The sequence below is a fragment of the Scatophagus argus genome, chromosome 5 (genome assembly GCF_020382885.2).
Source record: "Scatophagus argus isolate fScaArg1 chromosome 5, fScaArg1.pri, whole genome shotgun sequence".
Classification (NCBI taxonomy): Eukaryota; Metazoa; Chordata; class Actinopteri; family Scatophagidae; genus Scatophagus; species Scatophagus argus.
Genome location: NC_058497.1, coordinates 15,379,997 through 15,401,414, shown reverse-complemented (window position 1 = coordinate 15,401,414; position 21,418 = coordinate 15,379,997). Strand labels below are relative to the sequence as shown.

The window sequence follows — 21,418 nt, the reverse complement described above, 5'->3', positions numbered from 1 at the left end:
CAGCTAATGTCTGATTTATCGCTGTAACGCAGCTATTAACCACAGCAGTGTCAGCTGGTGAGTGAGGAGCCAGAGAGAGGCCATTTCATCAGACTTTTTTTTGAATGATTGGACCATTTTTTTAAGCCTTCCTTCATCTTCTCTTACTGACAAAATAGGAGATGTCAGTGACACAATTTAATTGATTAGTATCAAGTAAGGGCTGTCAACAGTCACACAAGCGACAAACGAGGAGAAAACAGCCAGGAAATGAAATCTTAAAAGAAAAACAGATTGGTTAATATACTGACAGAAATCAGTATTTGGGATTTTTTTAGGTGTAAAAATAGCAGGAGAGATTTCTCATTGCTCTAAGGGCAAATGTTCTTGAGTCCACTGACCTATTGGGACGACATTAGATCATTTGCTTTCCATTATAATCCACCACCTGATCAAACACAGTGAGCACGCACTCAGCCAAACATAACTCACATGGTCAAACAAATAGTTTGCAGTGACAGAGCATTTCAGCAAGAGAGGCAAATGTGGACGGTAGCACATGGTGGATGTGGGCCTTGTCAGGAGATTGACTATAAAGACTATCAGTGACTGAATTTCCTACCTGGGACAATGGAGACAGTGTCTTTCTCCCAGGACACCACGCTGACGTACTCCTGGACGGCTGAGGGGATGAGGCACTTGAACACGGCGACATTACCCCGCATGGAGCGCTGGTCGGCCACACGGACTGTGTAGGGCTCCCTGAACACTGGTGTGTGTGGAGAAAAGAGCCAAAGTTAGTGAGTGAAAGGATATTGGTTGGTGGCAATGGAGGTCTCTGACAGAGAATAAGGCTAAAAAAACCTTTTATCTCTCTTTTAAAGTGATGACAAATGAGCTAAAGTGAAAGTTACTAATAGAACCCTTTGTTTTATGATAACAGTAGCCCTGCAAGTAGCAATTACTTTGACCAATCAGACATCACAGAATACCAGAGAAAAGGTTAAAATATCCAGTCCTGTTTCCAGCAGCCCATGATTACATCCTTAGATTGTTTGTTTTGTCAGATCAACGATCTAAAACCCCAAAATATTCTTTTTAGAATCAAATAAAGCACAAAAATGCATTGAATGATCACATGCGCAAAGCTTGAACCAGTGGATGTTTGGCATTTTAGGTCTATAAGTTATTAAATCATTGGTTGGTTGTGGGTGTCGTCATGCAACCATTGACATCTTCATGTTATTGTTTTGTCTGAACAGCAGTCCAAAATCCAAAGATAAGAGCTAAGTGATTAATTGACTAATTGTTTTGTATAAAAGTACGTCTTTACTATACATGTTGATGCTGTACAACTGACACCCTTCTGTCCCGTTGAACCCGTAATAAAAACAGGGGCAGGTCTCGTAATCAAACTTGTCTGCCGTTCTCTTCAACCACATAAAGCCAGTGTGTCTCTCTTCAGCCACAGATTTAAAGTCACACAGTGATCGTAAGGAGGGCTGACACGGAGCTGCGTTGAAGGGGATGCACAGTGAGTGGCCCTTGGCCTTTTAAAGAACAACGCCACAGATGCTATGAGACGGCGAGGAGTGGAGGGTTGCTCATTGCCGATGGACCTGTCACATGCAGGCGCCAGGCATCAAAAACACAACCCCTGCACATGGCATGCAGAGCACTAGGCTGTGAATCTGTGCCAGTGTTCAGAAAGGATGGTGGTGATTAAGACAGGCTTAATGATGAAAACAGCAGCCTGTAGCTAACCAAATTATCTCTCCAGTTAACTCTGTCACATTTAGATTAGTGAGAAATGTGAAATGCTGAATCAGAGCATACATTTTCATTAAATAAATTAAGTAAAGTGAAATTAAATTAATGGATTATTTTGGTGAAGAGGACAGACAGGTAGTTCAAGGGCACGTTAACTTAACTAAATGAACACTAATACTGACCTGAACCACTGAGGTACACAGTGCAGACCTACCCTCCACCCTTTTCTTATTGTACACTATACAGACAAAAGTTTAGGGACACGACCTTTAAACAAACAGGGACTTTAATGTGATCACATTCTAAATACGCAGACAGCTTTGCAGCTATAACAAACCTCCACTCTTCTGGGAAGGTTTTCCACAAGATTTTGTTGTGTGGGAATTTTTGCCCATTCATGCAGTACAGCATTTGTGAGGTCAGACACTAATGTTGGATGAAAAGGCCTGGCTTGCAGTCTTGATTCCAGTTCATCCCAAAGGTGTTGGATAGGGTTGAGGTCAGGGCTCTGTGTGGATCAGTCAAGTTCTTCCACACCAAACTCTTTGGACTTTGCTTTGTGCACTGGGGCACAGTCATGCTGGAATAGAAACGTGCCTTCCCAAACTGTTAGCATAGCATAGAAGCATAGCATTGTCCAACCAAGATTTCCCTTCACTGGAAGTAAAGGGCCGAGCGCAACCCCTGAAAAACCTCACAAAGAGGTGTGTCTGGATACTTTTGTCTATATAGTGGATAAAGGGTAACTGCCAAATTTTACTCCAGCAGCTGAAGTACACAAAAATAAGAGTATCTGACATGGGTGAGACGAAAAGAAACAACCCACAATTGCTGAAATCGGATGGGGCCTCAGAAAGGCTGATGTTGGGGAGTGTTTTTGGCATCATAATCTATCACTGGTATTCAACCAGGCTTCCCTTAGAAATGAGGACAGTAATGGCTTAACAATGTAAAACACACACACACACACACAGAACACAGGGAGTGGCCCCGCCCTCCCGTGTGTTCACTCTCTCCCCCAGCTCTGCAGTGATATAATTAACGCCTAGCCTGAAGGCCAGTTTCCTTGGTCATTAATAATGCTTTATGCCAGCCGCCACTGTCACCGGAACCCAGTGGAACCAAAGCCGATGTCCTTGTCCAAATGGTGGGGAGTCTTTCACCTTAAAGTCCAAGGCTTAATCTCCCAAGTCTTTGTCTGATTCCGTCCATTGCTTTTGCACTGTTCTACTTTTTCATAATTGGCTCAACCTTAGACCTCTTCTTTCTTTTGTCCTGACTTTTGAAGGAGCACACCGGTGAGAATTAGGCACCGTTCTGTCAATGCTGCTGAAATGTAACGTTGCGTCTTTGTGTGCGACCGTGCCAAACATATATCAAGTTTACAGCATTGGATTTGGGCGTCTTTAGACTACCGTTTGTGGTGTTACTGATATTACTTTGTACTGCAGCTAAATTAATGGCTGCGCTAAGATTTCCTCCGGGGAGAATATCACTTATCACTCTGGTCACCTGACACACAGGCCCCTAATGTGAGCTGAAGCCTCATTTGTAAACAAGTCAAAGCTAAAGGACAAATAATTCCAATCAAGTCTTCATTTCAATTCTTCATTTAAACAGCCCCTGCTCCTCATCGATGCCACCTACCTGCAGATCAATAGCCAAGATCGACTGAGTAGCCCCAGCTGTTGTGGCCGAGCCAATTTTTTCAATCTTTTATTTACTCTCTGATTGACCCTTCTGCCTCTCGTCAATAGAAGGGAAAATCCCCGATGCCCACCGTGCCTCTCATAGAGTGTTTAAAACCTGGTTGACAGCTTGTAAATATTTGGTACAATTCAGGTGCAATTGAATTCTGTCAATTCAGGGGAGGTTTCAGATCCAGTCAAGGTCACCTCAGGTTTGTACTTCCTCGGCTTTGACCCCAGTTTGTCGTACCCTTGCTAACCTCTAAAGAATGTGTTGCTCAGCCGCTCTTCTTCCCCCATTAAAATCAGTCAAATAAGCCCTGTATGGCAACATATGACCAGCTCCAATAAGAGACAATTGTTGTGATAGCATTGTCATTTAACACACGTTCCTCTTCCAAGATATGAAAGACACAGAGGGAAAAAAACATTACACATTCATTCTCTTAAGCCTTGTGACAGGATGTAAATGGTAGCCCAACTGATTTGTGTGTAAATTGCACTCCCCCTCATCGCATGCGCAGCAGAATCATTAGGATGTTACTGATGCCTGACTATATGCAGCCTGGTTGCCTAGGAACGAGCTAAAACACGGGTCTGGTGCACTGGGCGCACTGGGAGGCAAGTCTTGTATCACTGTCGCTTCAATAATTAACGACGGGGAAACCAAATACTGCATTTACTTATTCATAAAGCAAGCAGCAAAAACACAGAGAAGGAGAGAGATACAGAAGGAGAAAAATAATGAAATGAATGGATGCAGGTTTCATTACTGAATACATCGGATAAGAAAAGCAGTCCTTGTGTATCAGGTTCAGGGACCCTACTTACTGTGTTAGTAAGGAAATGTCAGCAAGAGAAAAGATGATGAGGGCAGATGGAGGAGGGGATCTAGACACCTGCTGCCTTGGCCCGGGCCTACGTAGGTTTGTGTGTTTTAGTCGGGACAAAAGAGAGATGAGGTGGGCTCACTGAACAGGTGTCCTCATTTCATTTTATTAAGTTGTGTAAGGAGGTATTGGGTGTGGAAAACATGAAACCCTCTGACTCAGGCAAAAATAAATAAATAAATAAATACAATTTCTGGCACAAACAACTTCAGTGACTAATTTCAATCTGTGTGAGGTGTGTTTTCATTTATAGAGTAAACTCACACACCTGTTACTGGGTCCTTTAACTTGTTACCAAAAGTGAAAGTGACTTGTGTATCCTAAAGAAGATTAAGTGAAGAAAAAATATGCTAAATGCATGGGGAGGAGATGCTGAGATGTGAGAGGAGAGCAGAGGAGATCCTTAAGGTACAATCAGGCCTTATTCCTGAGGCTATAAATGCTTCTGCTCTATATATCTTACACACACAAAATACTTTGCTTTAGGTGTCAGGATCCATGCCACAAAAAAAGGACTTAATATTAAGTCTTTTTGTCAATGTGAAATTTATTTTCTCTGCCTCTTTTCTATGACAATACAAGGTTTGCCAACACAAACTCTTTTGGTAAGTCAACCGATTGCCTTCCTTCTGACAGGAAGAATAAATGGAGGTGATGTGCTAATTCCAGTATCATGCAGTTTAAAAGGTGAAGCAGGTAGAAGTCTGTCTAAGTCGCTGTCCAAATGGATGAGCACAGTTATATGTCTGTAAAATTAGCAACAACAACAACGCAGGTTTTTTTTGTTTGGTTTTTTTTTAATAACCTTACTTGAAGGCTCAAACTTCAGCCAACCAGGAAACTGAGACGTTAAAGAAAAACTAAGGAATCATGCTTTAGAAAGAAAACTATTGGCATTAGATCTGTGTATTGACAAAAACCTGGTGCCCTTATGTTTGTCACAGTACAGGGGTTACAATTCAATATATTGTGATATGATGTGATACACTAAGAAAGGCAACATATTATGATTTCTTCTAATCTATCGTCAGAGTATAAAGGACACCCCACCATGTAAAAAATATTTATATATACTGTATATATACATATAAAATGGACTGCTGCCATGAAATTAAAACTCTATAGGATTTTTGAGAATCAATAGAGTATCACAAAACACGATATATCGATACCCGAGTATTCATATTATATTACACAGAAATGGCCTTTTTTTTCCACACTGTTGATCCATGGCAATCAGTTAAGAGAGATAGTGAAACAGCTATACAGCAGTAATTACCACTGGTGTAAAAGAATCAATCCAGCATACAGAGCTTGCATAGGACGGGAATGAACGATAGAGCAATCTGAAAAACCGCTGTGTTCACCAAATACAGTTTAAATTCATTTTATCATTTTGCTCATTGACAAAATAAAAGACCTCGCCAGGGATTTTAGCCCAGTTGTATTGTCTTATGTAATTTTGATTTTTGAATGCAACTTTCCCTTCTTTAATTTCCATATGCACAGACTCAGACGGATTTGAGTAATGCATCACAGCGAACACCAAGTGTGCTTTCATTATCTTATTGTTGTGTCAAATCAGTCTGAACTTCAAACTGCATTACCACGTCACAGCAGTGAGGAAAAAAAAAATATTGGATATCATTTTTTGGTGTGATGCATTACACAACTTAAAACAGCTTAAGAAAGTTTTGGAAGTTTGCTAACTGACATTGATACAGAAATGGTTTGCTTTTACGCATGTGAAAACCAGTGGCTGTCTGCCTTGTAATAAAGGAGCTGCAACCTGAAAAAAACAGTGTTATGACTAAATCTAAGAATGAACCAGTCCAGGATGAAGACCAAACTGAGGCTGCACCTGCAGTCGCTTTGGATGAACACTCCAGTATATGTTGATTCTTTCTGTAACGACCCTGCAGTAGTTTTAGTCCTAAAAGTTAATCATTATTCAGCAGCTGTTCAGTCATCTCTCATACCTCAACTACTTTATATTCTTTAATTAAAAAATAAATAAGTAAACGTGTCCCATAGAGTGATATTTCCAAAGATGCTATCAAAGAAGCGTCAGTAAAAAATAAAAACAGCAAACTAAATTAGTCACAATAAGAGAGCCAAATAAAAATGTACACAGGGAAACCAGCTGCCCACATAGTGATTTTCATAAATGTAGAGCCATCCAGACAGGTGCTGGTGCTATTATTGGACCACAGTGAGCATGCATGGAAGAGGGTGAGAAAGAGGGAGAGGGAAAGAGAGAGAGAAGGAGAGATGAGAAGATGTGAAGAGAGGGAGAGAGAGAGAGATGAGGGAGGGAGAATGAGACGGATGGCGTTGGGAGGAGTGGGGGTGGGGCAGACTTTTGGGTGGGTGGTGGGGGTGTCACACTGCGAGCTGTCAGCTGTCATCATTCTCCTGCACCACCTGAGACAGAGCATGCCACACCCTAGCGCTCACGCCTCTGTCGCCCATGGCAACTGAAGGGTTGTGTGTGTGTCTGAGCGTGTACGTGAGCATGTATGTGTGTGTGTGTGTGTGTGTGTGCAGGACTCTGGAGGTAATGAGGTGCACACACATGCACGTGAGCCCTGGTTATGGAGCTGTGGAGTTGTGGTTGCCTCAGCATTTAATTGATTAATTGTTGTAATTATTTGGGCAGGAAGGTCATCCCAACACTGAGGCTGGCTAGAAGGTCACTCTCACGCTGGAGGGACTGTCCTCCTCTAGGGACCACACAGGCCATATGGGTGTGTTTATGTATGTGTGTGTGTGTGTGTGTGGATGAGGGAGAGAATCCAGTCGCATTTTGGAGAATAAATCTGTTTGTATCCATGAGTGGGATAGGGAACTGCTGACTGTCTCTCCATGCAGGATTGATCAACACAGTCAAAATGTCTGCCTGGCTGCTACCATGACCTGAAAATCCACTTTTTTTGATGATTCTTTTCACATCTTTCCATGTCTGTAGCTGACTCTCCAAATTCTTTTCTGCCAAACACCCTGACAAAGAGCTGGCAACTGAACACCAAGAGCCAGCTTGACGAAAATGGCTGCGTGTTTGTGTGTGTGTATATGTGTGTGTGTGTGTGTGTCTGTGTAGTTAGGGGACTTTCCAGTCCATGGACAGATGGAGAGACTGGAGACAGGAGGCTTGCTGGCATGAGCTATGCACAGGCTGGTGTGCATGCAAGTGTGTGTTGGTGTGTGTGTGTGTGTGTGTGTGTGTGTGTGTGTGTGTGTGCATATGCGTGTGCATGTGTAAATACATTCATGCAAGTCTGCTGTATACATGTGTATCCAGTGTGTATCACGTTAGGTCATATGCACGAGTTTATGATGTTTATGTAAGTGTGTGTGTGTGGGTGTGTGTGGGTGTGAGAAAGAGCAGTAACACCTTCCCTCAGTGTGTTCGGTGCCTCTCTCCAGCTTTGACCTTGGCAAGGAGTGTGGACAGGTCACCAAGCCAACTGTCTATGTGGCTGTGTGTCTGTCTTCTGGAGGATTTTTAATACACAGGGTCGAGACACTGAGCTTTGGGACGCTTCACCCCCGCTGAGAGAAGATGTTGGTTTAGGATGCCAATGCGACTGCCTTTCGGGTGACCATATTTACAGATTCTGGGCTACGGCTAAGTCATGCTCTCGTAACGCTTTACACGTGTGGCAGAACGAGAGACAAAGTAAGTCAGAGATTGTTTCAGATGTAACCTTAGTGCTTTTAAAGGGGCACTCGATCGAGTTTACACACAAAGAGGACAACATTCTTCTCATGTTTGAGAAAACAACCCGAATGGTATCATCTCACATTAAGCTTAAAAGAAACTGTGTGTTACAAATTGGAATTGTGGTGTTTACCAGGGAGCATATAACTGAAAAACAATACTTGGGAAGTTGGGAAATATGGGAATTGTAGGATCCAGTGTTTTTTTTCAGGCCGCAATATTTGTGCTTCAGTTTTGACAATTCCCATTTTAATCTGCACCTCGTCTGTCCCCACTACGTTCCTGGAGCACACAATGTCTAACAAAAAGCTAAAGACAACCCTGATTCCAGAAAGCTACGAATCAGGGGAAGGTGACCAGACGTATCAGTCAGAGCAAACTAAACTTAAGTAAAGAGGTCGATCTGGTTCCCAAGCTACAACTTTCCCAGTCTCCTGTTGCCTCTGTCTCAACTTGGAATAAGCACATAGTCACAATAATTAAGATGAGCTAGCTCAACATAAAGCCATGCCCCTGGCAAACCCCAACTCATTTTGGTTGATTTTCAGATACAGTAGAGCTGGTACATGTCAAAATGTTCTTTTGTTTTTTAAAGGGATAGTTCATAGTTAATGTCATTGATTGCATTTTGATGACCTAAAATAGAAGACAAATTAGTCAGGTTTCCCAGAAATGAAACTATCCATTGGCCATTAGTTTGCATCTGGTCTGTCGATCCCTCACCTGCTTTGACGTGGATGCTGGGGCTACGAATCTTGCCCGCCTGGTTCTCAGCAGTGCAGAAGTACTCGTTGTCATGGATAATGCTGTTATAGGCAGAGGGGGAGAACGGGTAGAGCTGAAGGGTGCCGTTGGCATGCACGTGGCGGATATGGGGCACGTCGTAAATGTCGTCTCCGGCGGCCAGGTACCAGCGCAGGACGGCATGGGGGGCGCCGCCCGCAGGGCAGGGCAGGGACACCCCCACCGAGCTGGAGAAGGTCACCCGCTGCAGGGAGGCGTTCACAAAGTACAGCCGTGTAGAGACAACATCCTCACTGTTGACTGTTGATATGATGATAGAAAGGGAGACGGAATTAGTCAGTAAGTGTCAGGTGTACAGGAAACGTTCACATGTCTCACAGGTATGCTGAGGAGTTACTGAAATGGTTATTGTTTAAGCAATATTTAATATTATGTTGAACTGACTGACTGCTGAGGTTGTACATTGTGAGATATGGGAGCCTGATATCAATTGTGCAGACTTGCTAACTAACCGGTTGCCAAAAAGTAATAAGTAATAATGCAAATACTAACTTCAGAAGCCTATTTTTGACTGAACAACATGAATCTGGGTGAATTCCCCTTTGAAGAGAAACTGTTTTGAAACATCTGATCAGAGTGAATGCAATAATTCCATGCAATACTGATAGCTGAGAATATTCACTATAATAAAGTGAGTATCAAAAGTTAATTATTTTTTCCATGTTCCATATTTGACTTGTGCTTGTACAGTATTATTTATTTTTTTAGGCACAGGGTGCTGTAGAGATTCATCTACGAAATTTTCCATGAGTGACTGATCTAACACAACTTACACAAACACCCACCCACAGTATTCAGTTTGGATCGACAGGCATTCAAGTCACCTCAACCCAAACAACTTCCTCCCGGTGGGCCATACTGTAGCAGCTCATCTCATCCCATGTGCATTATCCTAATATCTCTAATCTAATATATGTGTCCAGAGAGCCGTTTGGAAATCTGCCTCTCAATAGGTGGAAAAACTGGGTCACATGACTCCCCCCCCCACAACACACACACCCACACCCACACACACACACACACACACACACCACCTTCGTCATTCAGGAAAGCAAAGTATTCACACAGGCGTAAAACCAAACCGTTGCACACCTCAGGCCTGCTCAAGTCTATCATATTTAGTGTAAGCAGTTCTGTGTCGGTAGCCGAACAAGCCCGAGGAGCTGGATACCCCAGATGTTTGCTGTAAAACTTGTATTGTGGTTTAGATGAAAAGCTGCTGCCAGATAAGCTGTCCTAGGGGAGACAGACCACCATATATCCTCTCCCTCAAACGCCCTCTTGCAGTTTAGAGCAGGGTAGTGAGGCATCTTTTAAGATCTGTGTGTTCCTGTGCATGTTTGCGGTGACGGGGGGGTGGAGGGGGTGGGGGGTAGACTGTTGTAGAGGAGTGTAATGAAGTGCTGAGCTCAGCTTGGCTGGAGGCCAGGGGAAGACGCTGCGCCCCGATCCAGAGAAGTTTCTTCTCAGACAATGATACTTAATTAATCCCTTTTCCCGGATTGTGTCAACAATGGCTGGATTAGCTCTGTCTCCTAAATTCTCTCTGCGCTGGGAGAAACCAGGGTGTTGGCTAAGGCACATCAGTGGAGATATAAAGATGCTATCAGATGTCATTTGGGCTCTAATTTCTAAAGATCCTCCACATCAGTGGATATCATTAGTAACTAGCTATTAAAGGAGAGACAAAAGCCCACTGGCTGTCTTTTTTAGGAATTTAACACATGGCAGGATGGATAAATGGTTGATATAAAAGACCATTTTTATATCTGTTCTGTCCGGTATAAACAGTAACAGGCATTGACATAATGACACTGATAACAAGACATGAATGGGATGAATCACATGAGAAAAGGCTCCAAGTAAAATGCAGGGATTACGGATAAAACCCAAACTAACATGAGGTGATTTTCGCTCTCTCTCCCTCATTCTCTGCCACTTCGTCCATCTATCTGCATCCCCTCTACCTTATCTTTCAGAGTTGTTCATATTTTTCTTTGTCTTTTCCCCATCATCCATCATTCTTTCACCCTTTACCAGATATCCTCTCCAAGACACAAACACACACATCCTTTTGTCTTTTCCTGCCTCAACAGAGACAGGCAGTGTTGACAGGCATGCGATTGGAATTTGTATGCCAGACGCACAGAGTTAAACCCATATAATCTCCTCTCACATTTAAGACTCACACAGTCAATCCACTCTGTAATCGCACTGCTGTGGGAGGCCGATGTCCGACTTCCCTGGTTCTCATGTACGTGTGGGTGTAGAGCGGAAAGAGGAGATCGAGGAGCCAGACGGGGAGCGAAATACTGCAGACGGGACACGGGTGGCTGATTGGGGGGTGAAAGGTGCTCAGGTGCAAAGGTGTTTGGATGCAACCAAGTGAGCAACAGAGCGAGTGTGCGTATATGCGTGTGGTAAGGCCAAAGGGATAGAGAGGTTAATGTTAAATGACTGCCTCAGTTCTTGATGTCAAACTCAGCCAACAAGCAGAGGCTGAGGCAGTAGAGAGTACGTTGTTCTCCCGCCTATAAAATGGAGCAGATCCTCTGTGTTCAGAAATCTGAATTCAGGTCAAGTTCAATCCACCCTGAAGTTGGAATCCATGTCAGTCGCTCTCATAGGCCGCGAGGCTGACTGATCTGCACTTTCGGTGCCACGGAGAGCACTGTGAAACGTGCGGCTGGGTGAGGAACACACACGGAAGAGTTTCTACACGAGCAAACAAGGAAGGAACTATAAGCAGATGATACCAGTAACAGTGACCTGCTTCTCTCTTATGACAAATGCTATTTTTAGGAGCAGAGAATTTCAAGACAAAAATAGTTTATTTTAGCTGTAAAAGCCCTCACGAAAGTAACAATATTACTGTACAAGAATTTGTGTTCAGAATATCTTCATCCTTTCACATACTGATCATCACAAAATAATGTTGTCCTTCAAGTCTGCAGTTCCCAAAAATGCAGGCCTATCAAATTGCCTCAAGTACTCATTCATCACACACGTTTGATAGATGGGATGGCCATCACAGAGACTGTATTTCACCACAGAGAAAAGGGTGGTTGGGGTCAATCTGTGGGTGCACGTACAAAGCCAAGTGATCCTCCACGTTTAGGTATTTTTAAGCAGGTTTGGTCAAGGTCTTGACTTTTATGTTCACTTTCTGACTATTTTTCATGCAAAGCTTTGTAGTGAAGGATACAGTCTGAATGTGGCAGCTCGAAGGTTACTGCAGACCAAACCAGTAAATTGTTGCAGTTGTTGCCTCACTTAAAATTAGATGAATATTCAGCCAGAACTTTGGAAATAAATTATTTCTGCCAATTCCTGTGTAGGGATTTTTTCCATAATTTGACATAACATAGAGTAACAATTTCAGTCTGTGAGTGGCAAAAAAAACCCCCACATTTTTAAGTAACTTTGACAGCGAGCGTTGCTCCAAAGAATTACGTTGCAACCGCTGCAGCTGTGTCACAGCTGCCAGCCGAGGCAATTTCATGAATCAGTTCCAAAGATTTTGGTAAGTATAAATCATCTACACACCAAAATACGTAAATATAGGGCCCAGGTTCAAAAAATACCAGAAATACTCTTTAATAAAACTTCCTAGATGCTTACAAAAGGTAAACTTATCCAGTAATAAATAGATTAGAGAAAAGTCTGAATAAATAAGTAAATAAATAAATAACTTTGTGCAGCAGAAATAGCTTCTTTGCTAGCTTGTTAGTCAGTTCCAAACTCCTCAGATTTTTTCCCCGATCCCTTGTAGGGGTCCTGATCCCCACATTGGGAAACCACTGCTTATTCCCATTTATGCTCTAAAACTAGATAACGTGTAAACCTGAATGAACTAAATAAGCAAATCTTATTAGTGGAAAGAGAAATGGCCAAATTCAAAAGTGCTTGGATGCAACAACTCAAACCAATGGTGAAAAACCTCTAAAAAGCAGCAGCTTATGATCCTGTAACCAATCACTTTGGTCCTGAAGGATGAATTCAGGTCACTGAGTTCACATCCACGCATGCAAAAACATGTGTGTACAACAGCACGGAAGCAAGCCTTGGCTACACAGATTATGGGCGTCCAGCAAAAGAGACCGTCATAAAGATGCAGACCAAGTGTCAGTACTGGTTTGGAGGCTGATGTCAAAACATCAGCGTGGAATGACAAAGGGTGACTGTGGAGGTTGAGAAGATGGAGCATCTGTCCAAAAACTATTCGCATCTCCTCTCTCGGCATAAGGGGTTCCTAGGCTGAAGCTATGAGTCATGTGCAATATGATATACACATAGGAGAGCTATTTATTGTTGGACAACAGTGCAGTTCTTATTTTCTTATGTTCCCTGGAGCATTGACCTCTTTAAGATATCTGACAGCTGAGCTATGCAAATGGGACAGCAATCACGGGCATTATTTTCATCTCAAAATGCAGGAAGTTGCATTAAGTAGCCTGATTGAGAACAGAAACATGTTGTCCTATAGACTTTCCATGAAATTGGAATAAAACGTACCGATGACTGCAGGGAAACTAAAAAAAAATAATGCAAGTCAGTCAAATATCATAATCTACTGCAAACATCTCACGCAAACTGCATGAAGCACAATAACCTAGTTTTCCCTCTTTATTTGGGCAACAAACCTCAGATGGTTATCAGAGTCCTTTTGTAGCCCCAGGCTCCATCTCCACCCTTTTCCCCAGCAGAGAAAGGAGGAGCAAAGGAGCAGCACTCATCCAAACATGAACTGTATTTTGATTTCCTTCTTCAGGCCAGGATGCATTGATTACAATGAAGAAGGTGATTTGGGTTGAAACACCCTGAAACTTCTTTCCTGTGGGCTGAACCCCTCACAGTTTTTCCTCTGTGTTTCTTATCCCCCCCTCCCTCTATTTTTAACCTTCACTTTTCTTTCTGCCTGTGTTACCTTTTCAGTTTGTCTTTTGACTCAATTCTTTCTTTGCTGTACACTCAAATACATTTGCACTTTTTTTCCCCTGTTCTTGCAGTGGATATGAAAATGGAGTATGAATATGTATGCTGGAGAAGCAAGGATATTGCCTATGGTGAACCGCTATGCATAATGCAGCCTTTTCTGGCTCATCTACATTCATTCAGACACACACACACACACAGATTCATACCATCACGTGCATAGAAAAACAGGGCCATAAATCCCTCTCCCTCCTGCTCTTCCTCTCCTTCAAATACACACAAAGTCACGTAAATACATTTGAGATTGCACGTATACGTTCATAACAGCAAGTAGATTTTCCATGTGGTGAAGCATGTAGCACTACAGATAACAGCACACAAAACACATTCAGGCCAAATAACAGCTGAAGCATTGAAGTCAGCGGCAACACTGTCTTTGCAGTGATGCTACAGAGAAATGGATCAGAACATAAAAAGGCTAAAGATATGATCATGTTTGACAGAGGGTGCTGCTCATTCACTATAAAATGACTCCAGATTGAGATATGCATGTTGGCTGCATGACAATGTGACTCTTTGCTTTTTGTGTGTAGTGAAAAGGGAACTCATTTCTAATGTGGCGTGATTTCACAGGGAGAAACACTGTAGTCGAGACAAAAGATTGCATGGCTATTAGGGATGTGAACACACACCATGCATGCAGACACACACGGGCAGGGGGTGGCTGGGGGGGCAGTTTATGCTGTGTCAGTAAAGTATTAGCAGCCATTTCAGCATTTGAAAATGTACATCTCCCACTTCAAAAGGCTGATTCCTGCTGTTGAAGTGAGTGTTGGATTTGCAGAAATGATTTTTTTCTCCCTTCCTCTTCTCCCTCAGAGACAGGACCGTAAACTGTTTGATAGTAAACAGAACAGGAGAAAGATGAGCGGAGTGTGGCTGTTGGATTCTTTTGTCATTGAAGACATGAGCTTCAGTCTTCCTCTGTGCGTAATGGAGAGGGCACCGGGCTACCGGACACTCCTGCTGTGAGTAAAACCTGTTGAGTGAGCGGTCAAAAGTCCAGTTCTTACCGCAGGGACAATGTTGTTGCTATGGAGAGCAGCTGGGTGAGCATAAAAAAACTGTAAGAAGACTTTTGGGAACAGTTGAGATTGTTTTTTTTTGCAAGAGTGGTGCGTGGTGGCTGTAGATGATCAGTGCGGATTATCCCTTTTACTAAGTCCTTTCGTGGACTACTGTCCTCTTATGAAAATATCATTTGTCTTCAGCGAAAAGAAAAAAATAATCACCAAATCAGTTTGTTAGGAGTGTTTCCTGTTTAGATGAAAGTATAGAGATCTGCACTGATGCGCAGATCCCGTAACTGAAAGGATCATCTCACGCCGCTTGGCCGACGTGTTCGTGTGTTTAGGCAAACAAAATGTCCAGGCTGAATATGTGAGACCGGCTGGCTTGCTCACATTGGACGTGTCTGCGCTGCACGGTTCAAATGCCAAAAGCAGAGCACCAACGCTTGACAGTGAAAACAGGCTTTGCTCGCCGGAGCACAGCGAGGGAGGCGAGTTAACCTGAGAGTGACATGTAGCTATTATACCGCGGAGCTGTCGTTCTCCAAGAAAAACTGACAGGTTGTGCAGGCACAGCGGGACTCGGAGCCGGAGAAATAAGATGTAGAGTGCATACCCTTTTCATGTTGTGATAAGGTAGTCTTTTTTTTTTTTGGAAAAGATTGTGCGTCATCGCAGATGTGCGCAGTGGACAGATTGGGTGAATTTCATCCAAATGATCAATTTCTGTTCGGTATGACTGTGTGGACTGAGCACAAACAAATCTTTATATGTAGGTCTCGAAATCAGTGAGGGGATGCCACTCATTACTGTCGATTGATACTGTAGTTTAACTACGATAAGGGACTTGAGTGAATATTTGAAATGTAATTTAAACAAAAATAAAAACCTCAGCATATCCTCTCCCCGCCCAAGTTCTATACAGATCACTTTTATTTCGCATCAAATACACAAAAACAGTGAATACTGAACTATATGTCACACGAAACCCTTCACAGTGCCCAAATAAGAACAAATTCACCGCCATTTTAGACCATTATACATAAAGATAATGACACACAGAGAGAAGAGTCTCAAACTCCGAAGTTGTTCTCATACTGCTTCCAACATCCACTGAAGCCTCAGCTGTCCAACCCAGACGCAGCATCTGAACGCATCGTGCGGGTGAAGCCTAGTAGCCACCAGAGTCTGACTCATACCGCAATTACTGGGCTCCCCCCTCCAAGCACTTCTCCTCTACTCCGTATCTGTTTTGATACCAGATTTACACACAGCCCGTGGTCCGCAGCGCCGCAAATCAGCGGCTCAGACCCATCTCAGGAGCACACAGGAGCCCCTTGTGAAGGAATGAGAAAATACTCTGAACTGCGCCACACAGGTGATCTTACAGCAGGTCAGATACCTAAAGTACCTGAAGTACCCTTCATACTGCATGCATGTACTGAAATGGTTATGAAAGTGTCTGCATTGGGCCTGTTTTGGAAACAACAACAGCAAAATGTGCTGACATTAAACTGCTTAACATTTCATCTGATCTGATAGTTCACAGATAGACAGGTCACACACACACACACACACACACACGCAACACGAGCCTAAATAAATGACAAAGGGGGGAACTATAGTCTACTATCCTTGTCCATCCAATGCACAAATAAAATTTAAGTACAGGCACAACATGGAAGCCAAAGTGTTTCATGTCTGTGCAGGACCAACACCGTAAAACAGTCAAAATTCAGTTTAATGTCGAGTACGTGTCGCAGGGGGCCTCTCGACCAAAACTGGATAAAACCGGAATCACATTAATTGATGAAATAATTATAGCAAGAGCTCTCACTCCGTCTCGATCACTCCATGGCAGTTCTTATTCGAAATTTACACTATTACTGATTGAATATCCCCAAAATTCGCCACCAAAAGGACTGTCGTTTTTCTAACCGTTTTAAAAATGTACTACATGTTACAATTATTTAAGCCTTTTCCAATTTCTCAGGCCCTGTTGTGGCCTATCAGGCCTATAGGAGCAGATTTCTACGCAGCCGTCAGCTGAGTTTGTCTCAATTTCACGTCCAGAAAATGACAAGCAACCTCCCAAATCATGACAAAGAAGAATGAGTGTAGCCCCTCCATCTCTCCATCATCTCTCCATCCCTGTCCCCCACCCCTCCTCTCCGCACTCACGGGTGCAGGTGTGCTGAAAGCAACAAAACGGTTAGTAATCACGAATGTCGGGTTAATGACAGAAAAGAAACACAAAGACTAAATTCTCTTTAAAATTATGTAGCAGTGTGACCTGTGCTACGTTTTCGTACTGATGATAAAAAAAAGAAAATAGAAAATAAGCAGAGAATTGTGTGCCATTCTAGGAGGCGCGGCCAAGACAGAAAAATACGCAGTACTGATGCATATGCATGTATGATAATGGACCCACCTTTCCCCCTTAAATTAAAAGTTTACTAAAAACATATATATCTAAATATCTAAAATGCACAGCAACCACACGAGACAATAAATGACAGTTGATTCGTGCAAAACGAGCGGAACACGGCGCTGAAAAACAACGGAAAATGGAAGTTTGTTTTCCACTGCGTTATCTACATCTCTCCCATCTCAAGCACTCTTTCCGCTCCAGTGGCTGTTTCAGCCCCCCCCTCCTCCCCTCACCACACACACACACACACACACACACACAGCCCATCTCGTTCAGTCACGGGACAGGGCGATGTACAGTGTGTATAATCGAAATAGACCCTGTAATCCAATTACATACAACAAAACAGCAAAGAAGTCCTCAACGCAGCTGCAGCCTGGCAGAGGGCACTGCCAAGGCCAGTGATGGAGACCAGGACGATGAAACACACCCACATGTATAAACACACGCTTACAATTTCTCCAATGTGTCAACTGAAAAAGGTTTACAATCAGACCTGCCTGTGCGTAAAATGAAGTGAAAAACAAAAATCTTGCCTCGTTTTTTTTATTTATCACTGTGTGGCTGTTACGAAGTGACAGGAGTTGATTAATAACGAAAGAACAGAAGACTTTATATTTTAAAAGGCAAAAACTGATTCATTCTCTCCTATCTGCAGCATTTAGAGCGAAGCCAATCAGTCGAATCTGGTGCCACAGAAAATGGTGGATGAATAATTAGACCAGGGATGATGATAACAACTCAGTCTGCACACACACACACACACACACACACACACACACACACTGAGAGAGACAGACACTCCTATATTTTATTAAAGAAAATAAACTGGTTGAACTGTAATATATGGCCTCGTCTTTTAAATATCCAACTGGGGCACATTATCTACAAATTAAAGGCCAGCGCTCAATACCCCCAGCATCAGTTCACACTTCTCTCATAAAATATATTGACCCTTACCGCCACACACACTCTCTTCAACACACACACAGACACACACACAAACTGGCGTTTAAGCGCTATTTCTGTGTTCATTCCAAAAAAAAAAAAAAATCCCTGATAAAGAGGATGCTTTAACCCCAAGGGACTCCCCTCCCTTCATTGCATCCCCAGGCGCGCGCACCAACACCTTATTTGTGTCGGGACAGGACAGGAAAAAAAAAGTCAGCATATAAATTAAACTCCGCTCCTCTGCCCTCTTGGACTTTTGCGAGTAAACAGCCCACAGCTGTGCAGCCAGCATTCAGCGCTTGAGGTCGCCTGTCTATCGCAGCGCGCGTCTGCAGATCCTTATCAGCCTCTCCTTCTGCTCAACAGCCTCCATATTCACGACACCTCCACATATTCATCATGCAAAATGCAAATGCCGACGTCTTTGCCATCTTAACGAACGTGGTGTGCACTTTTTAGATCTATGTGGCTTTCCTCACTGTTCATCCAAATGAAGCGCATGTTAAATTTGTCCTCATAAGGAGCTTTATCTAGATATATATACATCTGGTAAAATCATATTACCAGGTAATCATTGTGAGACACAGAGAGCGGAAGAGAAATCCGAGCTCTGGTTCAGGAGGAAAATGAAGGCTGATCAGGAAAGCATCATTTCCAAACATTAAGGGGGGAAAAAAGTTAACAGTCTTCATTCAAAAGGTAATTTAGAGTTTGATTTGTTATCCCCGTCCCTCCTTTGAGAATTTCATAAATTCAATTTAGCAACATTTATCAGCCTCAGGAGCCAATAAACACGCACAGCCAAGTTGAACATTGCACAGGAGAGGAAGGCAGCATGCAGAAAAGCAACACTTGAAGAGATACATTTCCAACCTACCTTCTTGCAAAGAATACAGCAGAAGTAAAGTTACAAGCCACATGCCATTAAAAGCAGTTATATTTCACAGGAATGTTGTGCAGTCCCCCCCCAAAAAAAGAGTGCACGGCGCAGCGGTCGGCCAGGCGAGACTCCGTGCTGGACTGGTTCTGCTGATGCTCCCCGGCGGTCTCTCCAGCCCTGGTCCCACACTCTCCAGCGCCGAGAAACGAGCCGCGGAGAAAGTACCGCCTCTGCTCCCCGTTCTCTCCTCCCCTTACCGGGACAGAGCGCCGTCGCTCCACCCCCAGTATCCTAAGGATGCGCTGGGTTGGAGAGGTGAGCTACACTCACTAATGCGGGGGGGGGCAAATTCAGCTTTTGTCCGGCAGCTTGACGGAGCTCCAAAGTCCAGAACGTACCTTCAAGTCACCGAAATGTTGTTTTTATGCAAAGGAGGTTTTTTAAAAAAAAGAAAAAAAAAAGAGCCGTTGGACGAAAATGACGCGCGTTTTTCTCATGCAAATCACCTCCAGATTTTCCATAAGTCACTTGTCATTTGCTTGGCAGTGAAAGTGAAAGTAAAAAAAAATATCCGCACCAACACAATGTTCCCTCGTCAAGAGTTAGGAAAGAACATTTTGGAGTGTGAATTGCCGGATGAGCAGCAGGAGAAGCGCAGAGAAGCTGAAGCCTCCGCTTCATTCAAGGGGAAAGTGGGAATGCGCTCCGCTCTGCGCCGCGCACCTGCGTGTCGCTACCAACACTCGTGGCGCTTAAATCACTTTTCTATACAACAGACCGAATAGTTTTCAGATTAAAAGTCAACACAGGCGAATTATCCAGCGTTAGCTTGACTTAAAAAATGTGCGTGTCAGGGCAATACTGTCAGTGGTCAATAATTTCGATCTTTGACTGTCTCTCACCCACGGACACATTCAGTGTACTGCGCGCTCACACACGCACTGATGACGGTCATTTTGGTTGTTTAATGGCTGGACAACCGCGCGTCTCTGAACAAAACGTCATCTTCTTTCAAGTATCTTTACCGTTTCGTTACATTACAAAAAAACAAAACCAAAAAGTTCATATATTTAAGACAGTAATACAATTTTTTCGAATGCTGAGAATTGAAGCAACAAACTACCTTAAACATGAGCATTAGACAGGAGTGACCTGCAAGTTCTGCAGTGTTTCACACGTTTACACTGCAGCCGGAGTGGATGCCTCACCTGATGCAGTATCAGCATGTACCACCTGATCTACTGACGTGTGGTCCATGTTTGGGACTCATCTTAAACCTTTACTAAGAGAATAATTTTCTTCGCAAACAACTTTTTCTGGTGCCATACTTCACTCTAAAATCAATTATTATATATATAAAAAATTGAACAACTGAACTGATCAACAAGGCCTCAGAGCACTCAACACTGCATGGGTGCAAAGCTCCTCTCCTTTTTACTTCTCATTCAGTTCAACAGCTGAATGGTCAACACACAATAAAAATGAATACCAAAGCACAGCTGATTGTTGTTTTCATCCATTTTGAGATCAGCCACGGACGCGCTACTCGTTGTCCACTCAGTCGAGCTACTTATCTGACATCAAACACGTACACTTCTTGACATAACCTCCACTTCTGCTCTTTCTATGTGTGTGTGTGTGTGTCTCTCTCTCCATAATATGATGTGGTGTTTTGAGTGTGATAACCGAAAGTAGTCCTGGTTTGCTGAACAGAGCTGTGGCCGCTCTCATTTCTACCAAAGAGCCGTTGTAGCGTGGCAGGGAAGGCAGCACTCTCTGCCTCCACTCTGTATTATGTAACAGGTGGAAACACACACACCCACGCACCTTCTCATTCTCTCTCAAACTGAACCACAAACGTGCACACACACACACACCAATACGACAAAGATGACGGGAATACATTTAGAGTGCACTCAGGAGGACTTCCATTACACGTTTGGTATATCCGGATGTGCGCTTAGTTTTTCTTTTTGTTGTTGTTGCTTGGGGTTTTTTTTGTTTTGTTTGTTTGTTTGTTTTTAACAGATGAACACACTTCCAGCTGTATGCACTTGCCAAGCAACAAACCTCAGTCTGGCTTTAAAAGTGCAACCTGGAGCGCATGGTGAGTGACGTGGTTTAGGAACCTGAGAGCCCTCGGGCAAAATAATCAGTCTCAACATCATGTGTTCAGCTCCTCGATACTCCTTCTCCTCTCCCTGTGACAAACCGGTCATGTAACAGCACCTAACACCTTGACACTCAGACCAAGCTCCACCCAGCAACCCCCGAACAGTAACGCATGAAGTCTCTGTCA

General features: G+C 43.3%; 1 protein-coding gene across 2 annotated transcripts in view; it reads right to left on the bottom strand.

Moving 5' to 3' along the window:
• LOC124059277 (Down syndrome cell adhesion molecule-like protein 1 homolog) overlaps positions 1-19,529 on the bottom strand; it is a 94,479-nt gene extending 74,950 nt beyond the window's left edge. For both annotated transcript variants that reach the window (XR_006843378.1, XM_046389143.1), the window contains exons 1-3: positions 19,117-19,529; positions 8,772-9,092; positions 602-748 (exon numbers count right to left, since the gene is read on the bottom strand). Coding sequence is in view for 1 of the 2 variants with exons in the window: in XM_046389143.1 (XP_046245099.1) it covers positions 602-748; positions 8,772-9,092; positions 19,117-19,159 (511 nt within the window). In the remaining variant the exon portion in view is untranslated. The remainder of the gene's footprint in view (positions 1-601; positions 749-8,771; positions 9,093-19,116) is intronic.
• Between the last annotated feature and the right edge of the window lie 1,889 nt (positions 19,530-21,418).